Source organism: Diabrotica undecimpunctata, chromosome 8 (genome assembly GCF_040954645.1).
Source record: "Diabrotica undecimpunctata isolate CICGRU chromosome 8, icDiaUnde3, whole genome shotgun sequence".
In the NCBI taxonomy this organism is placed as follows: Eukaryota; Metazoa; Arthropoda; class Insecta; order Coleoptera; family Chrysomelidae; genus Diabrotica; species Diabrotica undecimpunctata.
The window spans coordinates 134,860,963-134,882,587 of record NC_092810.1 but is presented as its reverse complement, the minus strand read 5'-3'; the positions used below and the strand labels follow the sequence as shown (position 1 = coordinate 134,882,587).

Sequence of the window (21,625 nt, the reverse complement as noted above, 5' to 3'; positions counted from 1 at the left end):
TCCATCGTAACATTTACATTTTAGCTACCTCCATCTTCTTTTTCTGAATCTTTTTTACAGGCCTCACTTCACCGCCGTTCACCAACGCAGGTCTCACTACACTTTCCTTTCAGCCCTCTCCGATTTTTCGATCACAAAGTACCACGTTTATTCGCTTCCAGTTAAACCAACCAGCCTGTACCATGTGGGCAGTTTTTCGATCTAGTGTCCCATTTTCCGTTTTGTAGGAGCCAAGGTATTTAAATTCTCCTACTCGTCCTAGCTTGTCTCCAAGTAATTCTATGTCCCAACCATTGCTCTTCCTCACGTCCACATATACCTCGTTTTCGATCTGTAATCCTAATATCTCCCTCTTCAATAGCCCTTCCTCAACACTCCAACTTTTTTTCCAACATTTCTTTTTTCTCCTCTACTAACACGATACCATCAGCAAAGAGCATTGACTGAGGAGCCCTCTTTCTTACTTTTTCTGTCAGTACATCCATAACAAGTTTAACAGGTCTCAATAAAGAGCCTTGATGCAAACCAGGAACTGTGATGTCTAGGAACTGTGTCGTATGCTTTCTTAAGATCTACAAATATCAAATGTAGCTTCCTTTTCTTCTCGTTGTATTTCTCTATCAATTGTCTTGCAAACAAGTCATCCGTTGTCCTCCTTCCTGGCATAAACCCAAACTGTTCTTCTCCTATCGATGTCTCTCTCCTTACCCCTTACTTTACAGATCTCTCACAAATTTTCATTGTGTGCGACATTACCTTTATTTCTCTATAGTTCTTACAAGCCTGAATGTCCCCTTTATCTTTATACAATGATATCATCACACACTCTCTATCCATGCGTGAGAAGCAAAAATATTTAAAACAAAAAAAAGAAGTTCAACGCAGATATAGGATGAAGTAATCAGAAAGATATTGGAAAGAAGAGCAGTGACATGGACAAACAAAGATGTTGATACTAAAGCGCAAAGAATAGAAGAAATTTGTTAAGAAGTAAATTAAACCTTACACCACTAAATGGTAGAAAGGTTTTTATTGAGAGAATCTCTGGATCTGCGAACTCAATCAACTAGGATTATATTGGTCTAACACACCAAGACAAAAGCAAGCAAAAAGATTCATAAAAGTATAGCCTACTTCAACAAACTGCTTTCTCTAAATTAGTATAAAAGATATCAAAATGGTCATTGGCATTTTCACTGGTCATTGCCTCATATCAGATATCATCTCATAAAATGAGAAATTAGATAATGAGAACTGTTGTTTCTATGGCAACGAAAAAGAAACGGCAGAACATATACTATGCAACTACGTAGCACCGTTCTGCTAACAACTATAATTCCTAGGAGAGGTCAGTCTACGCCCTCTGATATAGGAAACCAGTCACCTAGGAAGCTACTCATCTTGATCGGAAATATTGGCATCCTAGAGTTCAACTAGATTCAGGTAAGCACAAAAGATCTTTATAGATCGAAGTGCGATGAGGCTGCATTGCCTTAACGACCTCTAACATAACCTAATCTAATCTAGCTAAGCATTCTCTGGAAAATGGCCATTCTTTTAATGTTATCAATGAAACAGGGCATAAATAAAAACATAAAACGCCATTATAGTAAATATTTTGTTAAAACATTTCCCACAATTTCAATGGGATAATCTTGCCAACTGAACTTAAAAAACATTGATTTCGAAAGTACATGAATGAAAGATCGAAAAACGAAATATTATGAATGGAAAATAATTCGTTGACAAAAAGCTTTTTTGTGTACGATTTTATTAATACCATTTATTTACTTAACGGCAGAAATATATAAAATATTAGCGCTGTTTGCTTACGTCCAAATTTGTTCATATATAAAACATGTAAAATATGATTATTACTTTTTATCGATTAGGAGACATGTCAGTATTTGTTTGATTAAGTATTACTATTAGTTTCATTTGTCATTTTTAACATAAAGTACACGAGTTTTGGATAATACTATTTTACTATTAGAAAGTAAACTTATATTATCTTCAATGGAAAGATTATATTATACGAGTACGTATATGAAATAAGCAGCAAAAATATAAACTAGAGCTAGAATGTATTATTTTACTCAAATATAATATAAAAAATATAAATTATACAAGTTCTGGTCATGATGTTGTAACTTCTCACTTTTGTTTTTTCTTCTCAGACTTATATAGTCTGAGAAGCCTATTTTGACATAGGCCTTTCTCATTTTTACGGAAATTAAAAAATAGGAAATCACCAGGAGAGGACAGAATACCGAACGAACTCCTAAAGTACGGAGGACCAGATCTGACCAAACAACTACTAAAACTAATCCAAAAAATGATAGAACAAAACAGAATTCCTCAAGAATGGAGATCAAGCATCCTAATACCTCTCTCCAAAAAGGGAGACAAATCGGACCCGGAAAATTACAGATGAATTAATTTATTAAACACAACACTAAAATTAACAACCAAAGTAATAACAAATAAATTGAATAAAATCCTAACACTAGCAGAAGAACAACAAAGTTTTAGGTCGGGAAGATCATGCACCGACAAAGAACAGAGAAACTGTTACTAGCAACAGAAATGGACTTCTGGAGAATAGCAGCAGGAAAATCAAGAAGAGATCGGATACCAAATGAGAGAATACGTGAAATGATGGGAGTCAAGCATACAATAGTTGATGACATAAAAACAAAACAGTTAATATGGTACGGCCATGTACAGAGAATGCCAGATGACAGGATTCCAAAACAGATTTTGACGTGGACACCTCAAGGGAGAAGGAAAAGAGGAAGGCCGAAAAAAAGCTGGAGAGGGAATTGAAAAAGAACTAGAGGAAAGAGAAATCCCTCCAGGCCTATGGCTGAATAGAGAAGAATGGCGGTTAGGAGTCGGAAGGCGTCGGAGAACGCTGTAAACCGATAGTAGTAGTAGTAGTAGATCATGCACCGACGCTATATTTATAATGAGGCAATTGCAAGAGAAATTATTAGAATAAAAGAAACCGGCATATTTATGTTTTGTAAAGCGCACAAAGGCATTTGACCGAGTCAAATTAAAAGACGTTATCCACTTACTGTATGCAAGAGAGATACCTCTAGGAATAATCAAAACGATCGAAAATATCTACCAAAAAAACACAATAAAAGTAAAAGTTGAAGAAGAACTAACCGACCCTATTGAAGCTGGTAATGGGATAAGACATTCCCTGAGTCCTCTATTCGTCAACCTGATTAGGGACGAAATAATAAAAAAAGTAAGAACTAAAAAAGGATACCAAATGGGAGAAAAACAACTTAAAATAATCTGCTATGCAGACGGCGCAATACTACTCTCTCAAAGTGAAGATGATTTACAACGTATGCTGCACCAATTTAATATAACCGCCAGAGAATTTAACGTTAATGTTAATTTCCCCAAAAAAGACAAAATGCATGGTTACAACAGCAAATTTACTAAGATATAAATTGGAGCTGGAAGGTCAGATAATAGAACAAGTGATGGAGTTTAAATACCTAGGCATCACATTATCTAGCTACGGAAAGCTCGAAACCGAAGTGGAAGATCAAGTGAATAGAGCAAACAGAGCCGCAGGCTGCCTACACGAAACAATATGGAGAAATAAAAATATCGGGAAAGAAATGAAAGGCAGAATTTACAAAAGAGTCATCACACCAATAATGGCATACGCGGCAGAAATAAGATTTGATACAGAGAGGACAAAAAGATATTAGAAACAGCAGAGATGAAAACACTTGGAAAAATTGATGGTAAGACTCTATGGAACAGAACTAGAAGTACAGATATACGACGTAGATGCAAGGTGGAGAACATCAAGAACTGGGTAAGAAATAGAAGAGTATGGGATCTACTCATATCGAATGCAACGATCATATAAGCCGAATGACAACAAATAGAGTAGTAAAGACACCAAGAGACGGTTTCCCAATAGAAGGACGATCAGTAGGAAGACCACGAAAACAATGGAACGACAACTTACTGGAGACACATTGAAAAACAGACAGAGTCATATCTATATAAAAAGAAGAAGAAGAAGAAGAAGCCTTTCTCAACTCCTTCCATCGATCTCTATCCTGAGCAACATACGTCCAATTTGTGCTCCGATTTTTTTGATGTCATCTATCCATCTTATCTGTGACCTTCCTCTTAAGATTAGAGTAGAGTAAATTTTTATTTGCATAAATTTTTTAACATAATTCAGCAAATAACGTCACATTATTTGCCGAATTATGAATTTACAGATTAAAAATATAGGTAATAAATATAATAGGTAAAATACAGGTATATGGTAAACTATTGTAAAATTTAACACACGCATACAAAGGACTTCTCTCTGTTATAGACAATCTGTGAAGTGGCAAATTCAAATTAAGGTTTCTTGTATGATTGGGAAGCAGGTGATAAAACAAAGTAAAATATTTAAAAAGTAATATAATACATTCAAATACATAGATGGCTGAGAAAGTGAGTATATTGAGTGATTTGAATCGGCTTCTTCAGGATTCTCCCGCCTTTAGTCCTAAGATCATCTGGACTGCCTTTTTTTTGAAATATAAAGACAGTTAAGCTATCTATCCCAGCTAACTTCATATCGCATAACAGAATAAAAGTTTGAATAATATACTGATAGTAACATCCCCTGGTCTTGATAGCTTTTTAACACTCTTAATGAGTAGCAGGCTCTATTTAGTATTTTTTTTGTATTTTGTATTTGTTCCACCCAATTCAAGTTCTGGTCAATATGAAGACCAAGAAATTTAACTAATTTAGCAGGTTCCGTGTTTTGTGATAGAAAATTAATTGTATCTGGGAACTGTTCTCGTGACTGGCTGGTTCTAAAGTAAACAAAAACTGTCTTCTCGGTATTAAGCAACAACCGATTTCCACTGAACCACTGTTCAGCCTTGTTTAGAGTGTTTAGAGTTCAGTTGCTCTGCCACTGAGGAGTGTTTCTAATATTTTTTCCTAGAAAAGCACATTTTATGCATGCACGTTTCGTCTGTATTTGTCAATATTTTTGTTTTTGACATATTCATTTTTATTCCAACGTGTTGGGAGCTGCCTGAGAATTGCTCCACCATAGTTTGTAATTCCTCGAAAGTGCTCGCTATAATCACAATGTCGTCAACGAATGAGGTGGTTTGACTTGTTGCCATTAACGTTGATGCCATATATTAACCACTTCGTAGTTGTGAAAACGTCTTCTAGGGCTAGATTAAACAGCTTTCTAAATACCTTCTCTCTTAATGGGGATGAGATTTGTATTCTCTTCTAGTTATACTGTCACAGTTGCGTTTTTATATACCTTGTGCTGGAATAAATGTAACTAACCCCCCCTTATTAACTTATTTATTTTTAGCATGTAAGCAAAACTCTCGGACAGGTCTATTTTTAAAATAATCATAGTATATTATAGCATCAATGTTTGGAACTTTACGTGATCCCTCTTCAGGTCACAGTCATAACTTTGATTTTTTTTAATGGGAAAGCACATCATGTGACACCTCATTTAAAAGCTTTTGAAAGAAAAACTGATTTCAAAAATGTATAATGTTTGTTTCGTACGTATATATATATATATATATATATATATATATATATATATATATATATATATATACACTGGAGTGCAAAATTAACTGAACACTCAGATTTTTATGTATTATTCATTTTTAGGTAAAAACATATAATTCTTTTTAAATTTACTTTATGTCTTATTAGCGATAACGTTTTTTTTTTCTATTTAAACCTGTTTAAATGATTTTTGCGAACGACAGCAGTTCTAGACAAACTTTTTTTATTAATGCGAAGGAGTGTCTTAAATTAAACAGTATTATTTTAAGTTTATTTTGGTGTTTTAAGTGTTTTCAGGTTTCATTTTAGTTTTTTTTGCGTTTTCCTTTTAAAAAATTGTAATAAAAAATGTGTGACACCAGAAGAACGTCTTAGCTGAGCATAAGTTAGATCGCAAATCCTTTGTTAATTTCTGATAGGATGGGTAGTGTATACAGTGTTTGATGCAATACAAAGATTTCGAAAAACATGCCAATTAATTAGAAAGCCAGGTCAAGATAGACCAAGAACCACAAGTCAATTTGAAGCACGCTTTATTAGATTGCAAGCTTTAAGCGATCGTACATGCTCAGCAACAGTACTTGTTCTACGAATAAATCATCTCCATAGAAACACAGTTTTCGTTTATACCGTTTGAATACGCTTGAATGGATTAAGGTTTAGAATATCTGCCACCAGACCTCTATTAACAGTAGATCATCAGATGCAACGTTTACATTTCGCTGGTGAACATCTTAATTTTCGTTTTGAAGAATAGGGTGCGGTGCTCCTCACGAATAAATCAAGATTTAATAGATACTCGTGATATGCTCAAAAAGAGCTGGTGAAAGTTATTATTAATTTTGTTTTACTCCCAAAGTTCAATTTGGTCAAGGTGGTATAATGGTGTAGCCAGGCATTTACCTATAGGCTTATACAAAACTTGTTATAATTCGAAAGGGGAATTTAATCGCTGAAAAATTTTGCTAAACAATGTTTAAAAGATCATGTAGTGCCTCATTTGTTGGAGAAAACTTTCGTCTGATGCAAGATAATGCTCGTCCACACATTGCAAAAAATTCACGGGATTACTTGGATGGAATTGGGATTCCTTTATGACCATTGCCCAGACCTAAATCCAATAGGCAATACATAGGTTATTCTTTGACGACGAAATCGACGTATGTAACCATATTAAGTTTCAAATCATTAATTACTTGGAGCAAGTAGTTCATGACGAATGGGAGCTAATCCCTCAGGAAGAATTTGCTGCCATAATCCGAAAAATACCTTATTGAATGAGAGCCGTAAATAGTGCTCGTGGAGGTAATACACACTCCCAAATAACGTTTTTCATTAAACATTTTTAAAATTAAAAACAAAAATTTTTTTTTATTGGCAGAATTTTAAAATATATATATAGTAGTATTTCTAGTATTTCTTATATATATATATATATATATATATATATATATATATATATATATATATATATATATATTAACCAGCTTTGTTTCTGTTTTATAGAATGAAACGCGTCATTGATCGTTGCTCATGAAATCTTCCACATCGGGTAACATGGTGACGAGACGTGATTCATCCCGCGGATCGAGTCCCATCCGAAATGGCAGTTTTAACAAAAACAGATCATCAAGCACTGACAGAAAATCACCGTTAAAGTCTTCGTTTAAAAAGGGGATGAGCCCTGAGAGAAAAAAGCCAAATAATGTTGTAAATAAATCTTCTCGAGGAAATAGTCCAGCAAGAGTTATCCCCCTGCCAAAGTCTAGTGGTAGCGAGTAAGTGAAATTTTTTAGTATTTATTTTTTTGATATCTATATAAATGATATTATTAAAGATTATTGTGTCACATTAGTTTGATCTAATTGTTATTTTTCTTCTTATTAGTTCGGTGAGACTCGTTAATCTCTGGCATTATTAAATTAATATTATTAAAAGCTTTCCTTATTCTATTTTTTATATACCATCTGGCGTTGTTGGAGGATTCTTTGTAGCCAAGGTTTTTTATATAGCCCCCCATGAACAAATAAATTTTTGACAACTATGATGATCGCGGTGACCAAACAGTTGGTCCTCCTCTGCCTATCCACCTCGCAGGAAAGTTAATATTTAGATGATTGTGAATAAGAGCAGTGTGATGAACCGGAGTACTATCGTGTAAAAGCCAGTTCTTCTTCTTCGCGTGCCATATCAGAATTATCCGACGTTGGCGATCCCCATTGCGAAGGCTTTTCGATCTTCTGCAATATGAAATAATTGTCCTGCATTTAATATCTGTGTCCATTCACAAATGTTTTTTTAACCAAGAAACTTGTTTTCTTCCTACACCTCTACGGCCGTCTATTTTACCTTCAAGGATCAGTTGTAACATTTTATATCGACTTCTCCTTTTACTATATGTCCCAGATAAGACATTTTTCGATGTTCAACAGTCTTTAGCAGTGCTCTATCTTCATTGATGCTCCTTAGTACTTCTTCATTAGTTTTCCTTGCTGTCCAAGGTATATTTAGCATTCGTCTATGAACCCACATTTTCAATGCTTCAATTTTGTTCATGATCGATACTTTTAGCGTCCATAATTCTGCACTATACAAAAGTACGGATCAAACATAACACTTAACCATTCTTTGTCTTAGTTCTAAACTGAGATGAGTATTGCAAAGAAATGACTTCATTTTCTATGACTAAATGACTTCAGATCTACTTAGTCCGTTATCACAGTTCCCAAATATGTCATTTTGTAGACTTTCTCAACTTGGACTCCGTTTAATTGAAGTTTTCCATCGGGATGTGGGTCACGACTAAACACTAAAAATTTGGTTTTGTTTGAGTTTATTTTTATGCCCATTTCCTCTCCTATCTCGTGAATGCGATCAAGCAGAATTTGGAGACCTTCAATATTTTCTGACAGAATTACTTTATCGTCTGCATATCTAATCACATTAAGTAGTTCCCCGTTAATTTTTATTCCATATGGTTGTCTCTCAAGTACCTTTTTAATAACTGGTCCGAGTAAACATTGAACAATGTTGGCGACAAAATGCAACCTTGTCTGACTCCTCGTTGTATGGAGATTTCATCGGTGTAATCTCCAATTTTTACAATAGCGGTTTGATTCTAGTACAAATTTTTAATGACACCTGAATGCCTTTTCGAAGTCCACGAAACATGCAAATACATATTTCTTTGGTCACGGCATTTTTGTAATAAGATGTTAAGCGCAAAAAGTGCCTCCCTGGTTCCCATAGCATTTCTAAAACCAAATTGGGTATCTTAGAGATTTTCTTAGCATTTGCGTCTAATTCTGTTGTGAAGTATTCTTAGGAAAATTTTAATAGTGTGGCTCATTAGGCTAATTAATCGATATTCTGAGCATTTTCTTGCATTGTGTTTTTTAGGTATTGCGACAAAGATAGATTTGAGCCAATCTGTGGGAATCACTCCGGTGTTATATATTGAATTAAAAAGTATTATTACTACTTTTATGTTATCATCCTCTAGTAGTTTCAGCAACTCAGTTGCGGTATTATCTGGACCACAAGATTTTCTAATTTTAGCATTATTTATAGCGTGTTCTACCTCGCATTTCATAATTTTTGGGCCGTCAGTACAGTTTTGGTAGAATTCGTCAATATTATTCCTGTCATTTTCAAACAACTTTGATATATACAGCTGCCATTCTTTTCTTATTTCGTGCTCATTTACAATAATTTTGTTATTATAGTCAACGAGTACAGAGGGAACACGTTTTTTAAATATGTTACTCATTTCTTTTAGTTTTTGTGCATATTAAATAAGTCGTGTTTAGATATTACATCCTCCATTTCGTCCCACCTTTCTCTCATCCATTTTTCTTTGGCTAATTTGATCTTCTTTTTTATTCTTCTCTGCAGGTGTCTATATTCTGTTTCATTAGATTTTATCAGTCGACGTTGTTCCATTAATTTCAAGATGTCGTCTGTCATTCATTTATTTCTCTTGATTAAGTTTCTTTTATAATCATTGTTTGTGGCGATTTCATTAAGTTGGTTTTTAAATTCACTCCGAAGTTCTTCTGGATCTTCTAGTTGTTCTCCGATGTTTTTTATTCTATTGTTAAATTCTTTTTTAAAGTTATGTTTTATGTTTTAATCGTCAAAGTTAAGTACATTGATTTTTGGTTTTTGTCCCTGAATTCGTTTTAACCTTAGTTTAATATCTGCTACAAGTGGTTGATGATCAGATCCAATATATGCCCCAGGAAATGTAGTGACTTTTTTGACATCATTTCCATAAAAGCCAGCTACTTTGTCAAATATTAAGTGGAACATTCTGCAGTAGTAATGACAAATGATTATGCAAATCTATAGCACCATTCACACGACTGACAAAAAAATGTGGGCCAATCACATAGTTCCCAACAATACCACCGCAAACATTTATAGATTATCTGGTGTGGCTATAACGGTTAATAAAGTAGGGATTTCTTGATGGATAGTAATGAAAATTATGCCAATTCACTGTTGCATTTTTGTGAAATAAAGCCTCATCTCCAAAAAGCACACAATCTAAAGAGAATCGGTCGCTATACACTTGCTGCTGAGACCATTGGCAAGAAGCTCTTCTACTATAATAACCAGCAACTATCAATTCCTGTGTAAATTAAAAAAAAATATCTTTGTTAAAAGAAGTCCTTGTTTTTTTTTCATATGATCTTTCGGTTATAAAATTTTTATAGATAAACTGAGGTAAAAATAAAATTAAAAAAATGTACCATACTTACCCATTTTTGCTTTGTCGCATTCTAAAATTGATTTATATAATCTACAAATTGTGATTGATAAAATGGAAACAAGGAATTTTACTGATAGAGCAGATGTACCTGCCTGCCGTAATATATTGAGATGTGTTGAGACCTCCGACAAAAAACTGTGGATTTCGTCTCTCATCCGTCTTATCATAATTGGTTTTTCTTAAGCAAACGATTGATTTGCAATAGACCTGGTAATGGAAAAGAGGTCTCTTAAAGCTTTTAAAGCAGCACCCTATCAAACTCGCTCAGCTGATGGAAATTTGCACTTCTTCATACTCTAGGCATTGTAAACGGCATAAAAAATAACAAGAATCGCACACTGGTTAGGTTAGAAACTTAGGTTAGCAAAAAAAATGAATAAAAAATAAAAAATAAACTCAAACTAATATTGCTGAAAATCTAATCATCTAATTTTTTTCCAAGATAAGCCTATATACCAAATTGTTTGTGCCTGTGTTTGGATTTATATGTCACTTAGTATATAATTGAGTTATTTATTATGACATTGATGGCAAGTATAAGGACAAACAGGTGCACGTGTCAATAGTGGAGTGGTGATTGGTGTTTATTGTAGGTAGATTTTTACGGCTCTTCATCAGTTGTATTATTACGAAAATATAAACACACCTCTAAAAATACCTTAACATTGGATTGAAATACATTAATAAGTAAAATGTTTCCAATTACCTATAATTGAACCGATAATTTTCCTTTCAACTCCAAACCACCGACATGTAATCAAATGGATCTGCGTTATTTATTTAACAAGGTTTAAGTTTTATTCAACACACACCGCGATATTATTCGTTTCTTCTTAACGCTAAACAATAGAATTTCGTACTTGGTTTTAAGTCTTTGGTATCGTATTAATACAGTGTGTCCGTAAAGTATGGAATAAATTCAATATTTCCTAAATAAAAAGCCTTTTTAAAAAAATCTAAAACACGTCGATTTTTAAATTTAATGTTCTACATTTTACAATAAAATTTCATTATACAATTTGATACACATTACAGTGATGACGTCATCGGCTCTTTTTTTAAATGTAACACCCTGTATTTTAGGACATTTTTAGATAGATAAAAATGAGTTGATTCTAAAAAAGTAAATACTGGGGGTCTAACGGATATAATTTGAAAGATATGCGCTTAGAAAATTAATTTTTATTGATTTATAATATTAATAAATTATAATAAATAACTTGAAAGTAATCCAGTAATTAATATATGACTTAATCTTAAATGTTCGAATTGTAGCCTTTGTTGTATTTGACAGTAACCCAAACGTTGTACAAATTCTTGTAGAACCTTGTTTATGCTTTCTTGAGAAATATTGTTTATTTCTTTACGAATTCTTGTTTTTAAGTCTCCAATATTTGCAGGTTTCGTTTTATAAACAACATTCTTTAAATGACCCCACTTAAAATAATCCAAAGGATTGAGGTCTGGCGACCTCGCTGGCCATTCAATATGTCCACGTCTTCCAATCCACCTGTTCGCAAAAATTTCGTTTAGGCACTTTCGAACATCTAAAGCATAATGCGGAGGCGCACCATCCTGTTGAAACCATAAACTTTTATCAAAACCTCCAAGATTAATTGTACTGGTGAATAAACTAACTAAATTAGGTACGAGATACCCACTTAAAAACTGAAGGTATGCTGGCCCGTTTAAATTACCTTCGAAATAGTAGGGTCCAATGATTTTATTTCTTACAATGCCAGCCTATACTTTTACCTTTTGCGGGTATTGTGTATGATGTTCCCGCATCCAGTTGGAGTTTTCTTTTGCCCAGTATCTACAATTCTAACGGTTGACCTCGCCATTTAATTTGAATGTAGCCTCATCAGAAAAAATAATATTTTGAACCAAGAGAGGGTTTCGGTGGCTGTTATCCATCATTATTTCGCAAAATTGTATTCTTTTATCTGGATCATCCGCGTTTAATTCCTGTATAACTGTGCATTTTACTTACTTTACTTACTTTTACGTACTTTGTGTACCGTTGTTTTGCAAACATCGAGATTACTACTAACCTTACGAACAGAAGTGTGCGCATCTTCTTGCGCACTGTACCAGTTTCTCGAAATTTCTTTTCAATCTTACTTACTGTTGACTGCGTGATGGGTATTTCTGGATATTTATCATTAAATAAATTACACACTTCCATCTGAGTTCGCGATTTGTCTCCATACCCAATCATCATGAGTATTTCAATTCTTTGCTTTACACCCAAATTCATTTCTACTTAAAATTAATTCTAAGCAATAATACAGAACATTCACGAATTAATACAATTATTATATATATATTTAGGGATTCTACAGTATTCACTGCCTTCCCTCGCTCAACCGTTTCCATCTCTCTCTGTTGTTCCATTCTCCATCGTTTAGTCCTCTCTTACTCTCTTACTCATGTACTCATTATTGTACTACTTAATTGTTATTGAACGTTACTAAAAATAATTACAGTTTACCAAAAACTAGAAGTAGGCTACTTTTTTGCAATTGATAATAATTAATTTATTTTCTAAGCACATATCTTTCAAATTATATCCATTAGACCCGAATATTATACTTTTTTGAAATCAACTCATTTTTATCGATCTAAAAATGTCCTAAAATACAGTGTTACATTAAAAAAAAGAGCCGATGACGTCATCACTGTAATGTGTATCACCTTGTATAATGAAATTTTATTGTAAAATGTAGAACATTAAATTTAAAAATCGACGTGTTTTAGAGTTTTTTAAAAAGGCTTTTCATTTAGAAAATATCGAATTTATTCCATACTTTACGGACACACTGTATAATAAATCTTCCAATTTCTACTTTATATCATAGAATCTGTTATATGATTAGTGTATTATAGTATGGTATTCGTTTATTTTCTTTACAGTCCGTGGGCTACTGAGTCGCTATAAAACAATATTAATATAATCTTTACACATGTTTACTTAATTTTTTGTCCTGTCTCGATTTATCTAAGTTTAAAGGGTATTTAACGTCGAGCTTACACTATTTTCATATCGGAAACTACTTAAACGATACTTATGGAAACTGTTTTGTTGGAATTACAATACAACGTAAAGAATATATTTTGACAGACATGCCACATCCGGTTAGGGGTCGTTTAAGTATTACGTAAAGCAATTATGGGGAGGGGGGTCCTGTGAAACGTTACGGTGCGTTACAGGGTGGGAAGGGTTTCGAATAACGCGTTACGTAACATTGTTTTTTTACTTAAATAAAAAAGCTATGTAATTAAAATCTCCTAAATTGGCAAACCTTTCCGTTTCGTTCGGAATTCCTCAATTGTATTGTACACTATTGTTATTTTGTTCCATTTGTTTATGTTTTACGAGCAATCCTTCGACTGTATTGTACGTCCTTTTTATTTTATTTTCGTTGTCAATAAAACACGGAACCACGTTGCTGTAGTGAGCGTTGGTAAATTGAATTCATACTGTAATGTCATCAAAAGTTAAAAAAAAAAAACGTGAAAATTAACAACTACGATGTTTCGGCGGAATATAGAAAGCCTGAAGAAATCTTGCAGGATCTAGCAGAACCTAATCTGGCATAGTATAGCACTCGCATTCGTAAATCGCAACATTTCTGGCAAGTGATTAAATGCGCGAACAAATGCTGCTGTTTCCGGATGGAGGAGTGCATTGAAATCTGTCTTTCCGGATTTCCTACAACCAGCCTACATTATCGTTCAAATCTCAAGTAAGCTCATGGTGCCAAGTCAGTTAGATAAAGGATCATGCAACTTTTTACCACTTCTTATGAAGTCGTCCGTTGATCTGTCACCTCCACTTAAAGCATTTAAGTAGGTGTTCTACGATTTATTTTGTCCATCACTGCAAAGCGACCTCAAGAACAGAATATGTGTAACTTGACTTGCTGCTAAAAGGGCAAATGAGCTTTTTCGCATTATTCGCTACAATAAAACAACGTCTGATGATGCCGATTGACCTAATTGAAAAAGAAGTTAATGCAAGTGGTTTAATAATTCCAGTACCCTCATTGTTTGATCTCCGTGTACCAGTATTGAAAGAATCTGAGTGGCTGACACTCCGTTTTGTACTGTGTAGTATTGTTTCCCTCACTTTCGGTGTTCTGTTTGTAGTATTGTTTAAGAAGGCACAAAAGATTAGCTAAAAGAAAGTAGTGATCTGTCCCACAGTTAGATACTCTTTTTACTCTGCAGTCTTGGCACTTAAATTTTGATTTCTGTCTCATTATTATATAGTCTATGATCGACTTGTGTTGGAGTGAAAGTCGTTCCCAAGTGTATTTATGAATATATTTATGTTAGAATTGGGTATTCATTATTTTTAAACCAAAAAGTTGACTCAATTAAGCTGTCCCCTGAACCATTTTTAACTATTTCTCCGTGCCGTCCCACCACGTTATCGTCTATTTGAGAATTTACTCTGGCATTTAGGTCTCCTAACAGTATTATTTCTTGATGACTTTTTATTTTATCATAAATGTTTGATAATTCTTCATAAAAGGAATATTTAACTTGTTGATTTGAATCGTCTGTTGGCGCATAGACTCCAACATCTATTGTTTCGATGCCGTACAATGTGACAGTTATTGTCAGAATTCTTTCAGAGATGTACGTATAGTCTTTTATATATGTTTTTAACGATTTTTTTATAAGAATTGAGACCGCTGATTTAGCATGTGCGTGTTTCTTTACTCCTGACCATATATGAATGTAGTCTTTAATCTGTTTATTTCCTTGGCATTTCTTTTTGGTTTCAGAGAGCACTATGATGTCCATTTTTTGCTTCGTCATTTCAGATAAAATTTCCATTGTCTTGTGAGTCATGCCTTGAGTGTTCCAAGTACCAATTTTCAAAGTCCATTTCTTTGCCAGATGTCGTCGTCGTAAGTTTCCATCCATATTCCGAGGCTCGGCGTTGGAATTTTTAGTCGAAAGAGTTTTTTCCAGATGAAAAGGGACTGGCCCATCGCTCCAACCTTCAAGCTTAGAGGACCAGGATTTTCTGTTGGAGTTTCTTCCTTTAGTCAACATGTTCCAGTTTTAAGGCACCAGAAACTGGCGGAAACTATGGACTGGATCTCATACTGGTTAATAAAATTACTAAGCAAACAACACTTATTGATGTGTCGATAACTAACACCAATAATTTGAATGTTTAATACAACAAAAAGATCGCCAAGTACAGAGATCTAGAAAAACAAATCAGTATATAATGGAGAATGGAAAATAGACAGTACCTATTATTCTATCTACTACTGGCGTTATTCCCAAAAACCTCTTAGAGAACATAAAACAGCTAGGTCTAAATGAATATCTCTACAAGTCCATGCAGAAAGCTGTACTCCTCGCGACGTCCAGATGTGTACGAAAATTTTTGGAAGATACTCCAGCATACCAAGTCACCTAGGGCTCGATAACACGGAAAGAGTCCCACTGGAGCTCAATCCTTTTGATACCGTAGGTATCTGGGATGAGTGAATTTTCCCCTTAGAGGGAGTATGAGCCGTATGGCTAAATCTGGATAATAATTATAACCTGTGGGGGAGTTTTTGTCAGTTATTATATCAGGCACGGCTCTCTGCGAATGGGAGATGCTTTCTGGGTATTCGTAGCATCGATACTCAGAGGGCAGCAGTGCTCAACTGTTTTATAACGCTACCAAAGAAAAGAAATCCTAAGCAGTGTTCAACTTATCACGCTATGAGCATGATAGACTAACGTTGAAAGTATTTTTAAAAGTGATACATGGTAGAATATAGATAAAGTTAGAACAGAATATAAACGGAACTTAATTTGAATTTTGAAATGAGCTGGGCAACTGCGAAGCATTATTCGCACTTAATGTTTTATCTACATAGACAAAAAGCGGGAATATGTATTAATGCTTTATTGACTACAATAAACCCTTCGATAAAGTTCGCTGTGACAATCGGATCGAACTCGTAAAAGGAACAATATTTTAAATTTCTACCACAGCCAAGAAGCAGTATTACAGATAAAAGAAAAGCAAACTGAACATATAGAAATAAAGAGAATTTCAATGTCAGCTTTCGCTAATCCTATTAGACATGTATTCAGAATATCTTATGACTGATTCGAATATGACATTAAAATTAACGGAAATCCAGTAAAACTCGTTAACTAAAGTTAATCTCGAATGTCAAAACGGAAAAAAGTGCCAAAACAACTCGGCATAATCTTAAACTCATCGAAGATCCTCAAATATTGCACATATTTCAAAACTACAGTAAAAGCAAAAAAATAATCAATGAGAGTTGTGAACGTTGGAAAATATATTATAGCAACAATATTCAAGAAGCAGCAAGTAAAATACATCTGCTGTATAAAGCTGAGAAGAGAAAACTAACATTATTTATAAAAATTGCTAAACATGTTACCAAGTTATCTATTCTCTTTAGTTTAATATTATTTTTTATAAAATAATTTATTAAAGAATATTTAACCCAAATTTTTAAAGAATATTTTTAATAATACATTTACAGATCCTTGTATTCCTTTAATATGTCGGCCACCCTAAATTAAAATAATGTTTTTCGGTCAAATGTAAAGAAACTGGAATAAATTAATTATTTTTATTCAATATTTATATTTTCCAGAATCATTATTTTATATGATGATCATCGTAACACGGGTAACATTATTTTTCAAAAAAAAATGTTAAAATTTATCTTATAGTGCGCCACAAAATTAGTGTAACACTTAAATAATTAAACTTTAATTAAATAATTTACTTAAAGCATAATTAAGAAGCGGAAACAAAATTATTCAACGTGGAGTCAAACCTGGGAAACCACACAAATTAGATATAACTCCCGCGGAAATTTTAAGTGTAACACACACATACATACACACACACGCACACATACAAATATATACATATATATATATATATATATATATATATATATATATATATATATATATATATATATATATATATATATATATATATATATATATTGGGCAAACACACCAATATCTACATAGAAGAATTTTGGCATACAAACATAGAATATAAACCAACAAAGCAAACACTACAGTCTTAGCCAAGCATTCTCTAGAAAATCGCCATTCTTTTGATTTTGAAAATATACATATTTTGGAAAAAGAACAAAATTACAAAATATGCATATTGGAGATGATTCGCATAAAAAAAGATCACAAATATATCAATAATAAAACATATCAAGATCGTTCCATGTATTCATCATCATAGGCAGACATAGGCCTCCCTTAAACTCCTCCATTTTTTAAGATTTTGTACTCTTTGTTGCCAATTTTTGGTGATATGCCTGATGTTGTCAGCCCAACGTGTAGGTGGTATTCCTCCACTACGTTTGTCTGCTTATGGTCTCCAATTTGTAATTTTGCTTGTCCATCGTGAATCGTGCATTCTCGCTACATGGCCTGTCCAGCTCCATTTCAGTTCCACTATGCGTTCCACAACATTAGCAATATTCGGTAGCAGTATTCGGTCCCGCAACGTCACTTCCAGCATCGTCCGTTCCATTCGTCTCTGTATCCCTCTCAATTTCGAAGCCGTATTCTTGGTTAGAGTTATAGTTTCCGCCCCATAAATCATGACCGGTAAAACGCATTGGTCAAATACTTTTGTTTTGAGGCTAATTGGTATGTTGGCCCTAAGTGTGTCTCTCAGTTTTTCAAAGGCTGCCCCTAAAGTAATTCTTTGGAGTTCGCATATTTTGTTATCCATGCTGATTCTTATTTCATGACCCAAATATATATATATTTCTCTACCAGTTCTACCACTTTGTCTTGAATAGTTAAATGGTTGTTGGGGACCATATTTGTCATAAACTTAGTTTTGGTAAAGTTAATTCTGACTTCGAACCTGCGACCTTTGAACATGCAAAGTCCTAAACTTGATTTTGTTTGCTTATGAGGGTTCTAATATTTTCTGTATCAGTTTTATTTTCGGGAATGCAGATAAGACCTCTGGAGTCTTCGGGCATGGTATTGGGATCTATTACAAACAAGTCTGCTCCCTTCCATAAGCCCTTCATAGACCCTCACCGCATCAAAAATCCATTTCTTGGTATATTCGTTAGCACGTATTATCCATAGGCCTCTGGGCTAAACGTTATTTTACGGAACTATTGAAGGTGATTCTTACTATGAGATACTTCTGATAAGAGCCTCATACTCTGCTGGTTTAGTTTGTTAATGATTAGTTCTGCTTGAGCCTGATCTAGTTAAGTGTTAAGAAGGTATCTAGGTTCTGCAGCAATTTTCAATCATTTTATGGCATTTCTATGTGATCTAGTCTGCTCATTAAAGTTCCTACGTTTTTAGCGACCCTTTATTGCGAATTGCGGGGAGGGTATGGTATTCTTTCTAAGTCTCTTTTTACCCTAGAGTTACTAGTTTCGTTGCTTTGGTTTTGTGTGGATTTTGTTTGGTCCACGCCCCAGTAGTTATTTTTGCCCCTTTCCTGATCTTTCTCTGATGAGCTCCAGATAAGCGTTTTTTAATTCACTTATATTCTGTTCCTCTCGGGACACCACCTGGTTCAATATTTGGAGCAGAGACAAACTATCATCATCTCGTTGTTAGTCTTTGATCTTACGAGTTGGGGCCAAATACTTTTAGGTATGGCAGGTCCCCATTCATACACATACATACATATATACATACACATTGATATACAGCACAGACAAAGGATGAATAATTAAACGTTACTTACTTAAACTTATTATGTAGTTGCTTATTAAATTCACATTTTTATTTTAATAACCACTGAAACTCAAATATAGAAGCCAAATAATCTAGAAATAGAATATTTATATTGTCGATAATGTTGAAGTGAATGTCAATATCAATAAAGTACAAGACAAATACAATAAATGACTTTGAAAAGCTTAATAATTATGTTTGATGTGTACATAATAAATACCAAAATATATTTTCAGCAACTATCATTGAAATTGCCTGAAAATCGACTATTTGTTCCCGTGTAGTTTCAAGGTCCCACGTAATTATGGCGTTTATGAAAATCGATGCAACTTTTACTTTGACCACATATATTACACCCTTATTATATGTCAAGTATATTGCGGTTTTCATAGAGACAGACGATTACCTATCCTTTTTTATCTGATCGTCGCATGTTACAATGATTTCGAGCGTGTTTTGCCGTTATAGCACAAGCGTAACCAAAGCCCACATCGTAAAAAAACCATTTCAAATATTCAATATGAGTAGGAATGAAAATTAGGAATATGCAGGGGAAGCTACGAGCATACTAAAATTGTTTATTATTTTTAATTTTAAAAAAGAATATAGAAATAAAATGATATGCATTAAATGTAAAATGGTGATACAGAAAATGAATTATTATTTTTATTATTATTATTATTATATACCGGCTGTTTTATAGCATGATGTTCTTTGTTTTAATCTAAGTCTACAGTCTACATCAATCTTTGTTTATTCATTTCGTTTCATTTCATTTATTTATACTGATTCTTTTCTCCTTGAAACTACTAACGTCTTCTTTTTCCGCCATCTTTTAGGCACCCGCTCCTCAGTTTTATTTAGTAACATCTAGAGAGCGGAATACGTATATGCAAAGTGCATATATATATATTTTTACTTATTTCAAACAAGATCGCAAATTTAAACTAAACATGATTAATTTAAATAGGTTGAAAATTTAATTATATTAAAGTTTAAAATTTTCCTCTCTTACAAGTTGGAATTTTATAACTTGGATATGAATGAGCTCATTATTTGTCGCTTATTATCTATCTGGATATTCCCATTGCTACCTGAATTTAATAATTCTGGGTTTTTCAAGAAAAAAATTATTTTATTAGGATAGCAAGTCGTAGGTATAGTTTGTTTCACGAAAAATGGTTGAGTGCTTAACGGTTACCTGAGTTGATCCTATTGTGTATACAAGAGTCTCTCAATAAACTACCGAAGTACACAAGGTCGCACTTCAGAAAGTTTGTTATTTAATATATTTCATTGGTAGCTGTGTAATACACGATTATAAAAATTTATTAAATTATTTCATATGGTATTTTCAGGTTGTTGCTCTTCCTAATCGGATATCGTTAAAAATGTACAGTAATAATAGTTCTATTTACAGTATATACATACAAACGAATACATAATGTACAAAAAATAGATGAATTGAAAAAAAAAAATATAGAAAAATATATACAAGTTAATATTTACAAAAAAAAAATACCCAAAATAACCAAAATATATTTATGAATTCCTAAATACCTAATTCTGTTTCGCTATCGCTATCCTCTACAAGATTAATAACAATTGGTTTAATTATGTGATTCAAAGTAACATATGAATTTTCTACGTTCATTACATGGCGTACTGAATTTTTCCAACTTTCTGGGGAGATATCATCAACACATTTCCGTATTAATTCGACTACACTACCACTTAAAGTCGGAGAAACATTTTGTGACCTAACATTTGACTTTAGTTGGTGCCACATATGCTCTATGGGATTAAATAAACAATAGTAGGGCGGAAGCCGTAACACTGTATGTCCCATGTCCTCGGCCAATGCATCACAAACATATACTTTTTTAATAGCAAATGATTTTAACACTTCTAACAGTTCATCTTTTAAATAACTTTGTTCAAAATATATATCGTTTTCTAACAGGTAGTTTTGAATTTCAATTTTCGTGTTATTTGCACTTGGAGACTTATGTAATTGACGACTGTGGTAACTTGCATTGTCCATTACTATCACACTATTCTGAGGAAGGTTAGATATAAGACAATTCTTAAACCATTGCTCAAAAAGCTCTGTCATTGTATTCTCATGGTAGTCCACGCAGGAGTCTTTAATATTCTTTGCAGAAAGCCATAATGCGATTTTCTGATCCTGCATGTAAAATTGTTATTCTTTTCCCTTTGTTTGATGGAGCTTTTGTTTGATACCTGTTGGAAGAATCGGATCATCCTTTGGATGGTGTTTCATGAGTGTCAAACCATGTCTCGATCTTGAATTGTACGATATCTGAAGCCCATTTTAGACAAAATCCTCCAAAGACTAATGCGGCTACAGTTTATTTGTGTATCATCATTAGTAAGCCGTTGTTTTAAAGCATCTAATGTAGGTATCCGTTGCTCTTCGTACATCGTGTAAATTTTTCGTCTTATTAAGTCCTTATCACTTTCGTCAATACATTTGGT

The 21,625-nt window shown here is 33.5% G+C and overlaps 1 protein-coding gene across 2 annotated transcripts in view; it reads left to right on the top strand.

The window, feature by feature from the left end:
* Positions 1-21,625, top strand: part of LOC140448601 (kinesin-like protein KIF12) — a 69,075-nt gene that overhangs the window by 3,578 nt on the left and 43,872 nt on the right. For both annotated transcript variants that reach the window (XM_072541694.1, XM_072541693.1), the window contains exon 2: positions 7,105-7,376. In XM_072541694.1, coding sequence (XP_072397795.1) covers positions 7,132-7,376 — 245 coding nt within the window. In that variant the 5' untranslated portion in view covers positions 7,105-7,131. The remainder of the gene's footprint in view (positions 1-7,104; positions 7,377-21,625) is intronic.